The sequence below is a fragment of the Dipodomys merriami genome, unplaced genomic scaffold (assembly GCF_024711535.1).
Source record: "Dipodomys merriami isolate MVZ:Mamm:240054 unplaced genomic scaffold, mDipMer1.0.p SCAF_3, whole genome shotgun sequence".
In the NCBI taxonomy this organism is placed as follows: Eukaryota; Metazoa; Chordata; class Mammalia; order Rodentia; family Heteromyidae; genus Dipodomys; species Dipodomys merriami.
Genome location: NW_027204492.1, coordinates 59,868,226 through 59,885,928, shown reverse-complemented (window position 1 = coordinate 59,885,928; position 17,703 = coordinate 59,868,226). Strand labels below are relative to the sequence as shown.

Below are 17,703 nucleotides of genomic sequence, written 5' to 3'. Positions count from 1 at the left end.
CCAAAGAAAGTCCGGTAACACATGGAAGCTGAACAACACATTGTTGAATCACTAGTGGGTCATGGAAGAGATTAGAAAGGAAATTCAAATGTTTATGATGTTCAACAAAATGAACACACAAATTACCAGCTCCTCTGGGACACACCACCACAGAAACAACCAAGATTCAGAACATTATAAGGGAATACTTCTCAAACCTTTATGCTAATAAGTTTAAGAACCTGGCAGAAATGGACTATTTCCTAGCAAATATCGACATGCTGAAACTAAATCAAGATGAGTTAAACCAACTGAACAGGCTCATATCAAGCACTGAAATAGAAACAGCAATAGGAGACCTCCCATCAAAGAAAAGCCCAGGACCAGATGGATTCACAGTGGAATTCTACAAGGCCTTCAAAGCAGAACTCACACCAATATTCCTCCAACTCTTCAATAAAACTTAAAAAGAAAGTTCACAATTGAACTCTTCCTATGAAACCATCATAACCCTCATCCCAAAACCAGTCAGGGACTCATCAAAGATATTTGTTTGTTGCTTTGTATGTCCCTCCCCCACAGTATAACCCCTGATTTCACTGTATTTGATGTCAGTATAATTTGTGGAGGGGAAGGGGAAAAACAAATCGTTTAAATAGGGATACAGGTGGACCCACTGCAACAATGAGATGTACAAGTCGTTATGTCAAAAATGAACTTTACAACTTTGGTGTGGGGGGGTGGGGAGGATTTACAACTTTGGTGGGGGGGCGGGGGATTGGGGGGGGCGGGGGGAGGATGGGATGGGAAGGGGAAACAAATGAGAAGGCTACAATGCTTGATAAGAAATGTACTCATTATCTTGCCCATGTAATTATAACCCCTCTGTACAGTATTTTCACAATAAAAAAAGAAAGAGAACTATAGATCCATTTCATTGATGAACATAGATGCAAAATTTCTCAACAAAATTTTGGCCAATCAACTTCAACAATTCATCCAAGAAATCATACACCACGATCAAACAGGATTCATTTCAGGGATGCAAAGCTGGTTCAATATACGCAAAGCAATTAATATCATTCATCACATCAACAAGAGCAAGGATAAAAACCACATGGTAATCTCAATAGATGCAGAAAAAGCATTTGACAAGATCCAAACCCCTTTATGAGGAAGGCTCTGGAAAAATTAGGAATCCATGGAACACTCCTCCATACAATAAAGGCTGTATATGACAAACCTACAGCTAGCATCATACTTAATGGTAAAAATCTACAGCCATTTCCTCTAAACTCAGGAACGAGACAAGTATGTCCATTCTCTCCACTTCTCTTCAATTTAGTATTAAAATGCCTAGCTATAGCAATAAGACAAGATGCAGACATAAAAGGGATCCAATTAGGGAAAGAAGAAGTAAAACTCTCCCTCTTTGCAGATGACATGATCTTGTATTTAAAGAATCCCACGGACTCCATTCCCAAATTATTGGAGCTGATTGGAAACTTTGGCAAAGTAGCAGGGTATAAAATTAACACGCAAAAATCAATGGCTTTTCTATATGCCAACATTTCAGCGTGGCTGAAATCAGGAAAGCAATTTCATTCGTAATAGCCCCACAAAAAATAAAATACCTAGGAATGAACTTAACCAAAGAAGTGAAGGACCTCCATGACAAAAACTTTAAAAACCTGTAATATCAGAGCTTAGAAAGTCGCAAAACCTCCCATGCTCCTGGATTGGAAGGATCAACATCGTGAAAATGGCAATATTTCCCAAGGCTATCTACATATTCAATGCAATACCTATCAATATTCCAACCTCATTCTTCAAGCAAATAGAAGAGGCAATCAAAAAATTCATATGGAACAATAAAAGACTCTGAATAGCAAAAACGATTCTTAACAGAAAGAACAAACTCTACTACAAAGCCATGGTAATCAAAACAGCTTGGCACTGGCACAAGAAGAGACCTCAGGACCAATGGAATAGGATTAAAAACCCAGAAATGACCCCATATACCTATAGCCACCTAATCTTCGATAAGGAAGCTAAAAAAATAGAATGGAGGAAAGACAACCTCTTCAGTAAATGGTGTTGACAAAATCGGTTAATCACTTGTAGAAAACTAAAGCTAGTTCCTTATATATCACCCTGCACCAGAATCAACTCCAAATAGATCAAAGACCTCAGAGTCAAAGTAGACACCCTGAAAACATTACAGGATGGAATAAGAGAAACCCTATGTCTCCTTGGCACAGGCCAAAATTTTCTTATTAAAGATCCAGAAACACAACAAATCAAAGAAAGGTTGAACAAATAGGATTGCATGAAACTGCAGCAATTCTGCATGGTAAAGGACATAGCTAGCAAGCTCAACAGAAAGCCCATGGATTGGGAGACCTTCATTAGCCATACAATGGACAAGGGTCTCATATCTAATAGATACTTGGAACTGAAAAAATAAATAAGTGGGCTAAAGACTTAAAGAGAAACTTCTCTGAAGAGGAAATAAGAAGGGCCAATAGACACATGAAGAAATGCTCAACTTTCCTTGCCATAAAGAAATGCAAATCAAGACAACATTGAAATTCCACCTCACCCTAGTTAGAATGGCTATAATCAAGAACTCTAATAACAACAGATGCTGGAGGGGATGTGGCCGGAAGAGAACCCTACTGCATTGTTGGTGGGAGTGTAAACTTGTTCAACCACTTTGGAAGCAGTATGGAGGTTCCTCAAAAGACTCCACATAGAGCTCCCCTATGACCTGGCAATCCCACTTTTGGGCATTTGCCCAATGATCACAAACAAGACCATACTAAAGCTCCCAGCACAACTATGTTTTTTTGCAGCATTATTTACCATAGCTAAGATATGGAGCCACCTAGATGCCCCTCAGTAGACGAATGGATCAAGAAAATGTGGTATATATACACAATGGAATTCTATGCCTCCATCAGAAAGAATGACATTGCCTCATTTGTTAGGAAATGGAAAGACTTGGAAAAAATTATATTAAGTGAAGTAAGCCAGGCCCAAAGAGACAAAGGTCCCATGGTTTCCCTTATTTGCAATAACTAGTATATGTCTGGGGCAAGCAGAAAAGCTCAGATAAGATGATGTTAAGCAAAATGAACCCCCAAATAGGAACACAATTGTTTTTTCTTTCTTGTTATTGTTTCTAACATATTTATAAGGTACTATGTGATTTTTTGTTGCTTTTTATGTCCCTCCCCCATGGTATAACCCCTGTTTTCACTGTATTTGATGTTGGTATAATTTGGGGGAGGAGAAGGGCAAAACCAAATTGTTTAAATAGGGATACAGGTTGACCCATTGCAACAATGAGCTGTACAAGATGCTTTGTCGAAAAATGAACTTTACAATTTAAGCGAGATTGTAGTTGGAGGTGGGAGAGAAGGGATGGTAGGGGAAAAACAAAGGAGGAGGCAACAATGCTTGATGTGAAATGTACTGATTACCTTGCTCATGTAACTGTAACCCCTCTGTACAGTATTTTTACAATAAAAAACATATTAATAAAAAAGAAACAGATTTCATGGTTTCCCTCATTGTAGTAACTACAATGTGTCTATAAATCTACAAGTAAACACAAAGGAAGGTAAAGGACAAGACATTACACTTGGATATGGTAAATTAAATTTGGAATATAATTTTAATAAATGTAATCTATTGGGTATTGTTAATGTAAAAGTATATATTTGGCAAGTATAAACTGCATGGCATATTTTTAAATGCAAATCAAAACAATATGACAAAATTTATTTCTCCTTTTGTTTTGTAGAGTTTGACTAATATTATATAACAACTCCTTTCTCATGTTTAAGAATAATGCATTATCTTTAATCTTTAATTTCTATCCCAAGCACTTTCAATATGAATTTAATATCAGTTGAAACTGAATTACACAAAAATAGAATGTTGGAAGAAAGTAAAAAACTATATAAAGAATACAGAAAGGAATTAGAGATAGCTTGTGGGTTTTTTTCAAAATTTTGTTTGGAAATTCTACTAGGCAAATGATAAACATGTTGGATTATTAAGGTTTTATCATCTGATATCTGTTTGCAAACATACATTTGAAATGTATTCAAAGAAATTTGTGGTAATTTTCTTTTATTTCTTCATCCTTATCATAAAATGCCCAGATACACTTCCCAGAATATTTTCATTATTCTCATCTATAATAAGCTTCCATTTATTGCTTTGCTGCATCAAATTCTGCACATTCACTCACTTCATTACCTTACAGCTGTGAATGTATTGTTTTTCTTTCATGGTCCTTATCCGCTTCTAAAATTTGGTGCAAAGTCAAAATAATTTTGATGCATGTTAAAATTTGAGAAATATTGGCAAAATTGCCACTCTGTTTTACTCACTAGTGTCATGTAGTGGCAAAACATAAGAACTCTGCGGTTTCACTCAATTAAAATGTTTTTATTGTTTCCAAATTGTCCATGGTAGGCATATATGAAACAATAACAGAAATGAAAGCATAATATGGAGCAATGTCACTTAAGGAATAGATAGAAGAAAATTATTCAGAGACACACACTAAGAAAATATTACTATGAGACTGAAGGAATATCCCAGAAATGAACAAGTGAGAATAGTCTCTTCATGAAGAAATAAATGATCTGCCACATGAAATACTACTGAAGAGAAAAGGGAAATCAAGGTGATAGTCTCTCTCCCTCTTTTTCTCATTTATTTATGTATGCAGTGATATGGATGGAACTCAGGGCATAAAAAAGAGCTCTACTTTTGGGCTACATCCCAAGTCTTACTGTAGTCCTAGCAGTAAAAATGTCCCAACCACATGATCAAATCTCAACGATAGGATTAGAGTGAAGACAGAAAGACAGAAGCAATTTGAAAGTAGGCATATAGATTCATAGAAAGCTAGAATTTATGATGTTTATAAAGATAAATTACAATTTTAGTTTAGTATCACAACTTTAGAAAACTTGATTTAGAGGTGAAGAAAAATGTCTATTCTTTATCTACACACGTATAATATGATAAATATCTATGTATATAGAGGGAAAGAAAGAAAATGAGAATGCATTTAGTCTTTAATATGCCTTGTTTTAAAGTGTGTTGTCTCATGCAATCAGCTCAGGAACCATATGTAATAGCATTATTCTGCTTTGTAGATGAGAAAACAGAGCGACACTGAGGTTAAGAACTGGTATATCTTCCTTAAAATCACATGTTTATAAGTTCAGGAGATGACTCCAATGGCAGGGAATCTGATTTCATAACTCACATAATCACTGTGTTCCATTACAATGAGTAGGAAGAGTAGAAATACACAAGAAGAATGCCTGAAAGTTATCTGAAAACATATGCATTGCACTTGACAGGACAATGAGGTTTTTTGTTTTTGTTTATTTTTAAATATATATCCAGTAGTGGAATTGCCGGATCATTAGTTAGATTTTAATATTTTGAGAAATTCCATCTTGCTTTCTATAGTGTTTCTATCAACTCCCACCAATGTGTGCACAGATTCTCTGTTCTTCACATCCTTGTCAGCACTTCGTAATTTTTTGTCTTATGGAAGCAAGGATATATCTCATCTGGCCTGGATTTGCATTTTTGTACTGATCACTTATGTTAGACATTTATTCAGATAACCATTGGGCATTTGTGTATGTATTTCTGAGAAATATTTATTTAGATATTTTGTCCATCTTTAAACTGTTATATAATTCTTTAAGGAAGTTTTTGGAAATCCTTACATATTCTAGCTATTGATGACTTACCAGATGCATATAATGCAAATGTTATGGATTATTCTCTAGATTGACCCAGTACTCTGATAAATATTTCATTTTCTGTGTAAACCTTTTTTTTTGTTTTTGTTTTTGGTTGTGGGGCTTGAACTCAGGGCCTGGGCACTGTCCCTGAACGATTTTGTGCTCAAGGCTAGCACTCTTATCAGTTTGAGCCACAGTGTCACTTCTGGTTTGAGTTGGTAATTGGAGATCAGAGTCTCATGGGGTCTTTCCTAGCTGGGCTAGCTTTGAACTGAGATCCTCAGATCTCAGCCTCCTGAGTAGGAAGAAGTACAGTTACTAGCACCTGGCTAGTGTTAAAAACCTTTTTAGTTTTTAAGCAACTACTAGCATAAACTATTATATCAAGTGGTTTCATTGTGAGACATATGTGTAAAATGTACTTTTATCAAATTTATACCATCTATTTTACTTTGTCTTAAACCTTCCCCCCTACTCTCCCCTACTTTTTAAGACCTTTTTGGTGGGTTCCATTATTCTATACTATACTATATATATGATGCACTTTTATATTATATAAATATCATATATGATATATATCACATGTCATACATGTGATGTACTTTCTATTACTAACCTCCCATTACCCTCTCTACCCACTGGCTTTCCTTGAAAGCATGTCCCTTTTACAATTATACCAAATAATTACTATTTTCTCTTCATTGTCTTGTTTAATATGATGATCTCTAGTTCTATCCATTTTCTTGCAAATATTAATTTTATTCTTTATAGCTGAATAATTTTCTCTCTCTCTCTTTCTATATATATATATATATTTTCCACTTTTTTGTTGTTTGGCATCTGGGTTTGTTCCACATCTTGGGTATTGCAATTTATGCTGCTTATAAACATTGGTATGTAGGTGTCTCTCTTGTATTCTGACTTACATGCATTTTATTTTATTGTTGTATCACTTCATATTTATTTATTTATGATGAGCCATCTTCTGATTCCTAGGAAACTCACTTGGTCATGGTGAATATTATTTGTAATATTCTTTTGAAGAACAATATCTTTGTTTCTTTGATATTTCCTCATATTGTTGACTTGGTTTCTAATTCATTTATCTCAGCTCTGATATTTATTCCTTCTACTGATTTTTGTGTTCAGTATACATTTGTTTTTTAGTTCTTTAAGATAAAGTAATAGATTTTTAAAATTTGAAATCTTTCAGGTTGCTATAAACTTCCCTCTAACTATTGTATTTCCTGAATAGATTTTGTTAGGTTGTCTTATAATTTTGACTACTTTCAAAACATTTTTCTTTTCTTTTCTCTTTTGGTGGTATGGGAGTTTGATCTTAGGCCCTCATGCTTGCTACACAGGTGGTCTACCATATAAGCCAGTCCTCCTCTTTTGCTTTAGTTACTTTTCAATTTATATCTTGCATTTTTGCTCAGATCTATATTTAGACCTTGATCCTTCTATCTCTACCTTCTACATAGTTGAGATTGCAGAGAGACACCATCAGGAACAATGTATTTGTTAAGATGCAGTTTCCTTAACTTTTTAATTGGACTTGCCTCAAACTGTGATTCTCCTGGATTTTGTCACCCAAGTAGCTGGGTGTTCTATCTTCAGTTATTTCTTGACTCATTTGTTTCTCAAGAGTATATCCATGTTTCCATCTTATTATATAGTATAGTACCCAAAGGTTTTGTTGACTGATATATTGTTTTGTTGCCTTGTGATTATAGAAATATTTTCAAAAGGACTTTAATTTACAATGTGTTGATACATGTTTGGCATGATAATGCACCTCTGGAATTCTAGCATTCAGGAGGTAGAGGCAAGAAGATCATGGTGCTAAGCTAGCTATTCTGGGCTTTATGAAGAAACCAGGTCACAAAATGCCAAAAAGAAAATTTGCTGAGCCTTGTTTTGTGGCCAATCATATAATATTTCCTGTCAGATGTTCCATGTGCTGATGAAAAAAAACATTGCATTCAGTACCAGTTTAATGAAATGTTCTATAGATAATCTGCTAAGGGCCATCTCTTTTAAGGGTTAATTTAACTATTATATTTCCTTTTTACTTTATGTCTGAATGAGATGTGTCTGTCTGTTGTTTGTTTCTTCAGTCTTACAGCTTTGTGAATCTTCCTTTTAACATTCTTCTTAGAGAACTTCATTATCTTTTATTTATTTTATTTTATTTTATTTTTTGGTCCAGTCGTGGGGCCTGAACTCTGGGCCTGGGCGCTGTCCCTCAGCTCTTCAGCTCAAGGCTAGCGCTCTACCACTTGAGCCACAGCGCCACTTCTGGCTTTTTTCTTTTTGCTCATGTGGTGCTGAGGAATCGAACCCAGGGCCTCATGCATGCAAGGCAAGCATTCTACCACTGAGCCACCTTCCCAGGCCAAATATCTTTTTTCTTTTTTTGTCGGTCGTGGGGCTTGAACTCTGGGCCTGGGTGCTCTCCCTGCTCTCTTCAGCTCAAGGCAAGCTCTCTACTGCTTGAGCCACAGCACCACTTCTGGAGAACTTCATTATCATCTACATTGTGGAAGACTGGGTTAAGTTAAATGTGACTTGTGACCTTTTCATAGTCCTGTATTGTTATTTGTATCCTTTTCTTTTACAGTTTGGATAAATTTTCATGCTATTATATGCTCTCAAGTCATTCTTGAAACTCAATAATCTGATAGCTTGTCATTTGTTCACATTGTCCCTACATTTTTATAAGTTCTCATTGTTCCTGTTTATTTTTTTATTCTTCTAACACTGCATTTTCAAACACCCTTACCTCAAGCTCACGAATCTTTTTTTTTCAGTTTGATCTGTCCTATTATCACTATGTATTTTCATGTTTGTAGTTTCACTGAGTATGTTTTTCATGTCAAAAGTCCTTGATGAAAATAATTTTAAATTATTTTCACATTTGTTATTTTATTCTGAGCTAATTGTTTCTTTAGAACAACTGTTTAAATTCTCTGAGAGTTCTCTCATATTCATTATTGTCAAGTTCTGAGACTTCATTATCTATTTTTTCTTTTTTATTAGTGTGCATTAATATTTTTTTTTTTGGGTCCAGTCATGGGGCCTGAACTCTGGGCCTGGGTGCTGTCCCTCAGCTCTTCAGCTCAAGGCTAGCGCTCTACCACTTGAGCCCAGCGCCACTTCTGGCTTTTTTCTTTTTGCTTACGTGGTGCTGGGGAATCAAACCCAGGGCCTCAGGCATGCAAGGCAAGCGCTCTACCACTGAGCCACCTTCCCAGCCCAAGTGTGCATTAATATTATGTACAAATTAATGTGTTTCGTTGTGATTTGTTTTGTCAGTCGTGGGGCTTGAACTCAGGGCCCAAGTGTTGTCCTGAGTTCTGTCCCTGGTAGGGTAGTGCTCTACCACTTGAACTACAGCACCCCTTCTGATTTTCTGGTGGTTAATTGGAGGTAAGAGTCTCATGGACTTTCCTGCCTGGCTCGAGTAACTAGGATTACAGGAATGAGATATCAGTACCAGGCTCATTGTGATATTCTTTATATGTGCACATAATTTGATCCTATTTATCTTCTTACTTTTCCCTAATAGTCTCCCTCTTACTTTCTTGTCCTTTCCTCCTCCTAAAGTCCATATATGAGAGAAAACATGAAATAGTTGTCTTCGTGGGATTGGATTATTTCACGTAATATGATGATCTTTAATTTCATCTACTTTCCAGTGAATTGTTTCTTTCTCTTTTGTGGCTAAATAGAACTCTATCTTTATATATATATATATATATTCAACATTTTCTTTTCCCACCTATTTACTACTAGGAATCTAGGCTGATTTCATAGCTTGGCTCTTGTGAATATTACTGCCACATGAATGGTTACATAGGTATCACTATTGTAAGATGACTTTGATTCCTATGGACAGCCTCAGGAATAGTATAACTGGATCATACAGTACTTTAATATTTTAGTTCTGTGATAAAATGCGTTTGATTTCCATGGTGGTCATACTAATTTACATTCCCACCAGGACTGTATAAATGTTTATTTTCCCCCATATTCTTACCAATATTTTAATTTATTTTTGTTATTTTGATAATGGCCATTCTGGCTAGTTTGAGAAAGAATGTCAATGTAGCTTTTATTTTCACTTCTTCAATTATTGCCAATATTTTGGATCTGTCAACTGTGTTTTTATTTTCCTTTTCTGATATCAAGTTGACATCATATTCTCAATGGTTCTCGTAATCTATTCATGCCACTCATTTAGAATGCAGACATTTTTTTTCATCCCTGGGATTTATATGCCTTTCTCTGGACAAATGTTGGTATTTTGCTTTGCCAGTGTAATTTTGCTTTTTTTCTTCAGCCTTTCTTCCTTTGGGTGTCAACTAATCAATAGATATTTATCTGAGAAGTTTTCTTTTCTTTTTTCTTTTAGTTCTTATTACATGTTTCCCTGTGCTATAAGCTCCCCATATCTCTAATTATTCTAATTTAGAATTCCTCATTTTTTATCAATATCTCATACTTGTCTATACTATGAAAACCACAACTAAATAAAGTGTCTCAGTACTATGTTTTATTCTTTGTTTGTTTGTTTTGTTGGTCGTGGGGCTTGAACTCTGGGCCTGGGCGCTATCCCTCAGCTCTTCAGTTGAAGACAAGCACTCTAAGGCTTGATCCACAGCACCACTTCCTTATTTTTATTTGTTTGTTTTATGTTTTATTCTTAACCAATACTAAGTAGGCTTTCAAGTAGATAACTTTTGGTTAGGTGGTTATTCTTGAATGAACTGGAGTATTATACTTTAATGTCCTTACTTTTTTGCATGCCTCTTTCTTTCTCACTGAAGCCTCAGATCATTGATTGCAAGGGAGGCATATTATCTCTCATGTCAATAGCTATAGTTTTGTTGCTGGTGCTAGCAGATACAATTTTTTAAACTACATTAAAAACCTCATTTTTAAAGAGAAGGAAAGAGCTCTTAGAGTTTGAATAAACTGTCTAAAGCCAAAATGTAATATCCAATAATGGTAGTAGAGGTCAGATAGCTTGAATAGTAGTCCACTGTTGAAAATTTATCAAGTCCTTGTGACTTCAGTCATTTATTCCTTACTATAAATTTACCCCCATAATTATCTTCTTACCTATTTACATTATGTAAATTTTAATGACAGTGGGATATAAAATTACTACATTGTTTGACATGTTGGATTGAAACCCTTTGTGCATCTTCTTAAATGAAATAAAATACAATAAAAAAATCCCCAAATCCAGGAACAATTCAAATGTCCTTCAACCTGAAAATGTATGAACAAATTGTATTATATTCACATAATGGAGACTTACTCAGCAATAAAAAGTGAATTTTATTTACTGTAACATATAAATTACAATTGATGTAACATCAGTGAAAGAATGGAGAACCACATTTTTCATGAAATGGCCTTCTATAGATCCTAAAATTATAACATTGATTAATTCTGACATAAAAATTCGGATAGAGATAAATGGGTATAGGACTAGTGAATTTTCCATGCCTTAGGTAGTTTCCAGTATTTGCTTTGATGGAAATTTAGAAAATAAATACTGACCATAGTAGTTAGGGTAAAATTAGCAGTATCTGTTCTAAAAGTAAAAGTAAAGTGATTTGGTGGGGGGGAGTGTAGTTGTGGAGGTGGGAGGGAAGGGATGGTAAGGGGAAAAACAAAGGAGGAGGCAACAATGCTTGATAATAAATGTACTGATTACCTTGCTCATGTAACTGTAACCCTTCTGTACAGTATTTTCACAATAAAAAACTGATTTAAAAAAAGTAAAGTGAATGCTAAGTGAAATCGCAAATAAGGTACTTAAGAGGAAAATTAATTTTTATCCTCTCAGGTTTTCAAATGATACCTCACTTTTAAAAAGTATGTTTAGCCAGTTGCTGGTGGTTTATGCTTGCAATCTTAGCTATTCAGGAGGCTGAGATCTGAGGATCACAGTTCAAAGACAGCCCTGGCAGGAAAGTCCCTAAGACTCATCTCCAATTAACCACCAGAAAACTGGAAGTGACTCTGTGGCTCACATGGTAGAGCTCAGGAACAGCGCCCAGGCCAAGTTCAAGCCCCACAACCGACAAAAAATAATAATAATAAAGTACATTCGGGCTGGGAAGGTGGCTCAGTGGTAGAGCGCGTGCCTTGCATGCCTGAGGCCCTTGGTTCGATTCCTCAGCAACACATAAGCAAAAAGAAAAAAGCCGGAAGTGGTGCTGTGGCTCAAGTTGTAGAGCACTAGCCTTGAGCTGAAGAGCTGAGGGACAGCGCCCAGTCCCACAGTTCAGGCCTCACGACCGGACCCCCCCCCAAAAAAAAAAAAGTACATTCATTTTTGCGATAAAGGCTTCTTGTTGTCATATCAAAATCAAATACACAAATTGGGTATGGTGGTATACAAGTATAATTCCAATGCTCAGGAAGCAAAGGCGACAAGGTTACAAGTTTGAGGCCAGTCTCAGGGTCCACAGTGAGTTCTCTACCAGCTTGGCTACTTAATGAGATTCTGGCTTAAATAAAATTAAGCAAAACAAAAATACTTGCATTGGGGAGTTTGTGTCTACAAAAATTTTCCCTGTTTGTTGAAAAGTGGGTCATTGATTGATCATTAACTTTTAGGCTGGATGGTGTTTACATAGCTAAGAAAAAAATGGGTCATTGATTTATGTAATAGCCTAAGGCTCTCATATTTTAATTATCTGTGTTCTCTTTGAATAGTCAGCTATGCTGTTAACAGACATTCTAGTTTGTAAAATATTTACTTATTTTGGTTCTTATTATTTAATATCTACCTCTCTGTTTACTTGGAAATCAAGAAAAAAATTCCCATGTTTAATGTGTAATTTAAAAGCATTCTGATTACAGTAAAAAGCAAGAAAGAATAACTTTCTTGTTATCACAGATATTCATATTTTCCAGGCTGTTATTAGTATAGATCATTTTCAAAATATAATTATCATCTCCTATGAGTTTTTCATTAGGTACTTACTGCAAGCATTGCCTTATTTTCTATATCTTGTTATACTCTATAATTTTAGAAGCTAAAAAGATAATAAACTTATACAGAAGAGACAATATTAATAAATAGAGGACTTTATAATACAGGATAGATAAAAGATGTAGGATACTCATGCAGTAATATTCAATAAAATCCACCATGTTGTTTAGTGTGCATTAAGATTTGTATGTATGTATTTACATGTATAAATGTATTAACTAGCTTGATTGGGGAAACCATTTCACAATGTAAAGATATGTTAAAACACCTCAAGATGCATTGTGAATATAATTTTTATTTGCAGTTATATCTCCATGAAATTGAGAATAAAATATAAATAAAAGATACAGAAGGATTTACAAGTGTTCTAAATGTCAACACTACTGGTGAAATTTTATTAAGTTTTGTATTCATCAAACCAGTATGTGTTTGCTATGGTGAAATGTGAGTCATTTACTAAGAAATAAAATAAACATGATATTCATCAACTAGAAGTGGAAATAGCTGTGACTTTTTGTAAGAGGTCTTGCAGCATAGTGGTGCATAGCATAGTGTGGTTTACTGTAGCCTGGTTTCAAAGTCTAGCTACTCCTGCTTCAGTTTCCCAAGTTTCTTCCTAGTTTACCATCATGTGTAACATCATGCCCAGCTTGTTGACCTATTCTGAAAGCTCTATCAAAATATATTGCACAGGTGATAAAGAAGTAGGATGAAATAATAATGTTGCTCTATGCTTACTAGGTCAGAATAAAGAATTTTAAAAGTAGCAGAGGGAATGGGAATGTGGCTTAGTGGTAGAGTGTTGCCTGGCATGCGTGAAGCCCTGAGTTTGATTCCTCAGTACTACATAAACAGAAAAAGCTGGAAGTGGTGCTATTGCTGAAGTGGTAGAGTGCTAGACTTGAACAAAAGAAGTTCAGGGACCTTGCCCAGGCCCTGAGTTCAAGACCCAGGACTGGCAAAAAAAAAAAAGAGTAGCTGATTTGTTTTGTTTAATCCATTCCACTTTCTCTTTGTAAAGAGGGAGTTGTGCTTTTATACTCTTCCTGCAAAATATACACTAGCAATGTTCTTGCTTGCAGAGCCCTTGATAGTCTGAAACATTTAAGCAATCTTCTTGGACATTTCCCCTATCTTCACAGGAAATGAAGAATCCTCACAACAAGAAAAGAACAATAGATTGGCAAGTGGCAGAATCCAGTTCCCAGTGGTTTTTTTTTCTTGCATGAAAATTAGAACTGGGGCGAAAATATTTTGCATGTCAATCAATGAATTTGTTCCAGCTCCTGCTTTGCTGGCTTCAGGCTCTAATCTCATCCCAGGAGATAACAACAAACATTTCTTTGCAGTGACTCCAGGCAGCTGCTTGAGTGTATGCATTTTTACTAAAGTGCTAGCCAGCAGGTCTAAGGATTCAGTCAGCAAACTACATTTGAGCAAGGGTGGCTGAGGAAGCTATTAAAAGTATTTCATTAAACTCAGCTGGCAGAGCTGGTGATGGCCTGTAGGATAGGGCTTCTGTTGGCCCCAATGCTCTGGCAGCTCAGCAACTTGCTCCTGGGAACATCTGGGGATGATAGGCAGCACGAACAGGACCTGCATACAAACAATGTCAGGTGGGAACCAAAAGGAACACAGGATCATGGCTCCGTGGTGTCTGGTCCTACATTCTTCTCCCTGGATTACCATCATGTGCGGGTCCCCTTTGAGATCACACTCTGGATAATGTTTGCCTCTCTTGCAAAGATAGGTAAGTAACAGATTTTCCCAAGCCTTTCTTGTAAAGTTTTCTAATGGGAATTCAGGCGTTTTCTATATATTAAGAAAGTCATTCTTTGCTTAAGAGAACAGAGAAAGGGGTTCTGGAACACGTGCTTTCTTTATAAATCTTTACAGATCAGTCACTTGCTGGAAATTATATTCAAATACTGGTAGTGTCTCACGAGAAGCTAGACATAGGTCCAGTATGATTTAGACTACCGAGAATCTCCATTATTCAGGATATGAAAGGAGAGGACATCGTGGTAAAATGTGGAGCTAATACATTTTACTAAACTCATTGTGGAAAGTAAATCAACTGAATGTTTGGGCAGACTTTTTTTTTTTCAAATAACAAGCTTGGTATGTTTACTGGATATTTCACCTATCTCTTCTTTAAAAGAAAAAAGAAGTATCTTTTTTGCCACCACTCAGGATTTAAGGGAAAAACATATTAAAATAATTTCAACAAGTATAATAAAAGAGCTGTTATGTTTTAACTTTATTACTATTGTTATAGGTCTCTTAAAAAGACTTAATCTCAATTATTTCTCTTAAATTCTGTACTAATTTATCTGGGAGCTTGGGATGAAGCTCAGTGATAGAATATTTCCTAAAATGCCTAAGGACCCAGGTTTGATCTGCAGCTCTGCAAAAACAACAAGAAAAGAAAAATCTTGTTTTTTATATTAAGGGTATTACAATTAGTCTTTAAAAAGTTTGGTGTCTTTTTAAAATTGAGTGGCCAAATTTATTAATTCAGAATCAGAACCAAAACAAACATGGCAGAACATTTTTGAAGTTTTCATTGTAGAGGTCCTTCACTTCTTTGGTTGATTCTTAGGATTTTTTTTTTGAGAATATTGCAAATGGAGTTGATTTCCTAATTTCAGATTCTCTCTTCTCATTGTTGCTGTAGAAAAGAGCCACTGATTTTTTTAAATAAGTTTTTTTTTATTGTGAAAATACTGTACAGAGGGGTTACCGTTACATGAGCAAGATAATGAGAACATTTCTTATCTAGCATTGTTGTCTCCTCCTTTGTTTTCCCCCTATCATCCCTTTCCTCCCACCTCCTCAATTACACTCCTGCCTAAATTGTAAAGTTCGTTTTTCTACATAGCGTCTTGTACATCTCATTGTTGCAATGGGTCAACCTGTACCCCTATTTAAACAATTTGTTTTTTCCCTTCCCCTCTCCAAATTATACCAACATCAAATACAGTGAAAACAGGGGTTATACCATGGTGGAGGGACATACAAAGCAACAAAAAAAATCACATGGTAACTTATAAATAAGTTAAAAACAATAACAAGAAAGAAAAAAACCACCTGTGTCCCTACCTTGGGGTTCATTTCGCTTAATCATCTTATCTGAGCTTTTCTGTCCCAGACATATACTAGTTATTGCAAATAAGGGAAACCATGGGACCTATGTTTCTTTGGGCCTGGCTTACTTCACTTAATATAATTTTTTCCAAGTCTTTCCATTTGCTAACAAATGGGGCAATAACATTCTTTCTGATGGAGGTATAGAATTGCATATATGTGTGTGTGTGTGTGTGTGTGTGTGTGTGTGTGTGTGTGTGTGTGTGTGTGTGTGTGTGTGTGTGTGTGTATGCCACATTTTCTTGATCCATTCAACTACTGAGGGGAATCTGGGTTGCTTCCATATGTTAGCTATGGTAAATAATGCTGTAATAAGCATAGTTGTGCTGGGAGCTTTAGTATGGTCTTGTTTGTGATCATTTGGGTAAATGCCCAAAAGTGGGATTGCTGGGTCATAGGGGAGCTCCATGTGGAGTCTTTTGAGGAACCTCCATACTGCTTTCCAAAGTGGCTGAACAAGTTTAGACTCCCACCAACATTCCAGTAGGGTTCCCTTCTGGCCACATCCCCTTCAACATCTATTGTTATTAGAGTTATTGATAATAGCCATTCTAACTGGGGTGAGGTGGAATCTCAATGTCCTTTTGATTTGTATTTCTTTTATGGCTAGAGAGGTTGAGCGTTTCTTCATGTGTCTATTAGCCATTCTTATTTCCTCTTCAGAGAAGTTAAAGCTACTGATTTTTGTGGATTGATTTTATACCCTGCTACTTTAGCATTGCAAAATTTAACTGTCTTTCTAAATATTTACTTCTTTATCTGTTTATTTAGTGACAGAGTCTTTCTATGTAGGACAGGCTGTCTTGGAGATCTTTCTATATTAGTCTTCTGATTGCCAGGATTACAGCATGTGCCATCATGTATGATGATAACATTGTCTTATTAATGACAAAAAGCATTTTTAATTTTAATACATAGAAGAGCCAATTTTTTGCAGGACTAGATATACTAATTGCAATAGTCTGGTTAATTGTTAATATCATAATAACAAGGCTCAATAAATCATTCATCCACCATTTATTTAAGAGGGCTATTCTGTGCTCACTAATGGATAACTTTTTGCCATAACCTTAGTAAGAGAATATGAAATTTGAAAATTCCCTTGTTGGCATTCATGCATCCATTCACAAATACTTTATTTTCTGTGTGAAGCATTATGATGCATGCATGGACTAGAGAACTAAGAGTCCATCTTGACTACAAGTGGCTTTCAAATTATCCCAATGCCTACAGGGAAGAAATAATTATGTAGAGGATAAAGAGGCTTAGTCAAAAGATAAATCAGATTGTTTTGAGCTGTTTTACATATTTGTAAATTTGGGAACCAGTGCCTAAAACATGTCAGACAATCATTAAGGGTGTATTTCAATTGATTACTTCTTCCAAATTCATTTCTACAATTTAAAAATGACACTAACAGTATTTATTTTCTTGTATTGGTGCAATGAGAGAATCAAATAGGAGAATTTATATGAAAGTGCTTCTTGCTACCATTGAGAAGAAAGTTATCCTTCAAGAGCCAACTGACTTGCATTTATATAGAGATAGATAGATATACATAAAGTTATATAAATCTTATGTAATAAGTACCTGTTCAGCTGTTTCTAGGGTCAAAACTGCAAACTTACCCTCAATCCATGAAAAATTCACAGTCTAATTAGTTAACTTGTATATTAATGGATTTTAGTGGTGTTCTAATGGGGGTTAGAATAACAAGTAAGAAAACAGATGAATGACATTTTTATGATTGTATCAAGAAAAATTCATGATACC

General features: G+C 35.5%; 1 protein-coding gene across 1 annotated transcript in view; it reads left to right on the top strand.

The window, feature by feature from the left end:
- The first annotated feature begins 14,313 nt into the window (after positions 1-14,313).
- LOC138839812 (sodium/hydrogen exchanger 2-like) overlaps positions 14,314-17,703 on the top strand; it is a 55,742-nt gene continuing 52,352 nt past the window's right edge. Inside the window, exon 1 of the mRNA XM_070039346.1 lies at positions 14,314-14,533. Coding sequence (XP_069895447.1) covers positions 14,314-14,533 — 220 coding nt within the window. The remainder of the gene's footprint in view (positions 14,534-17,703) is intronic.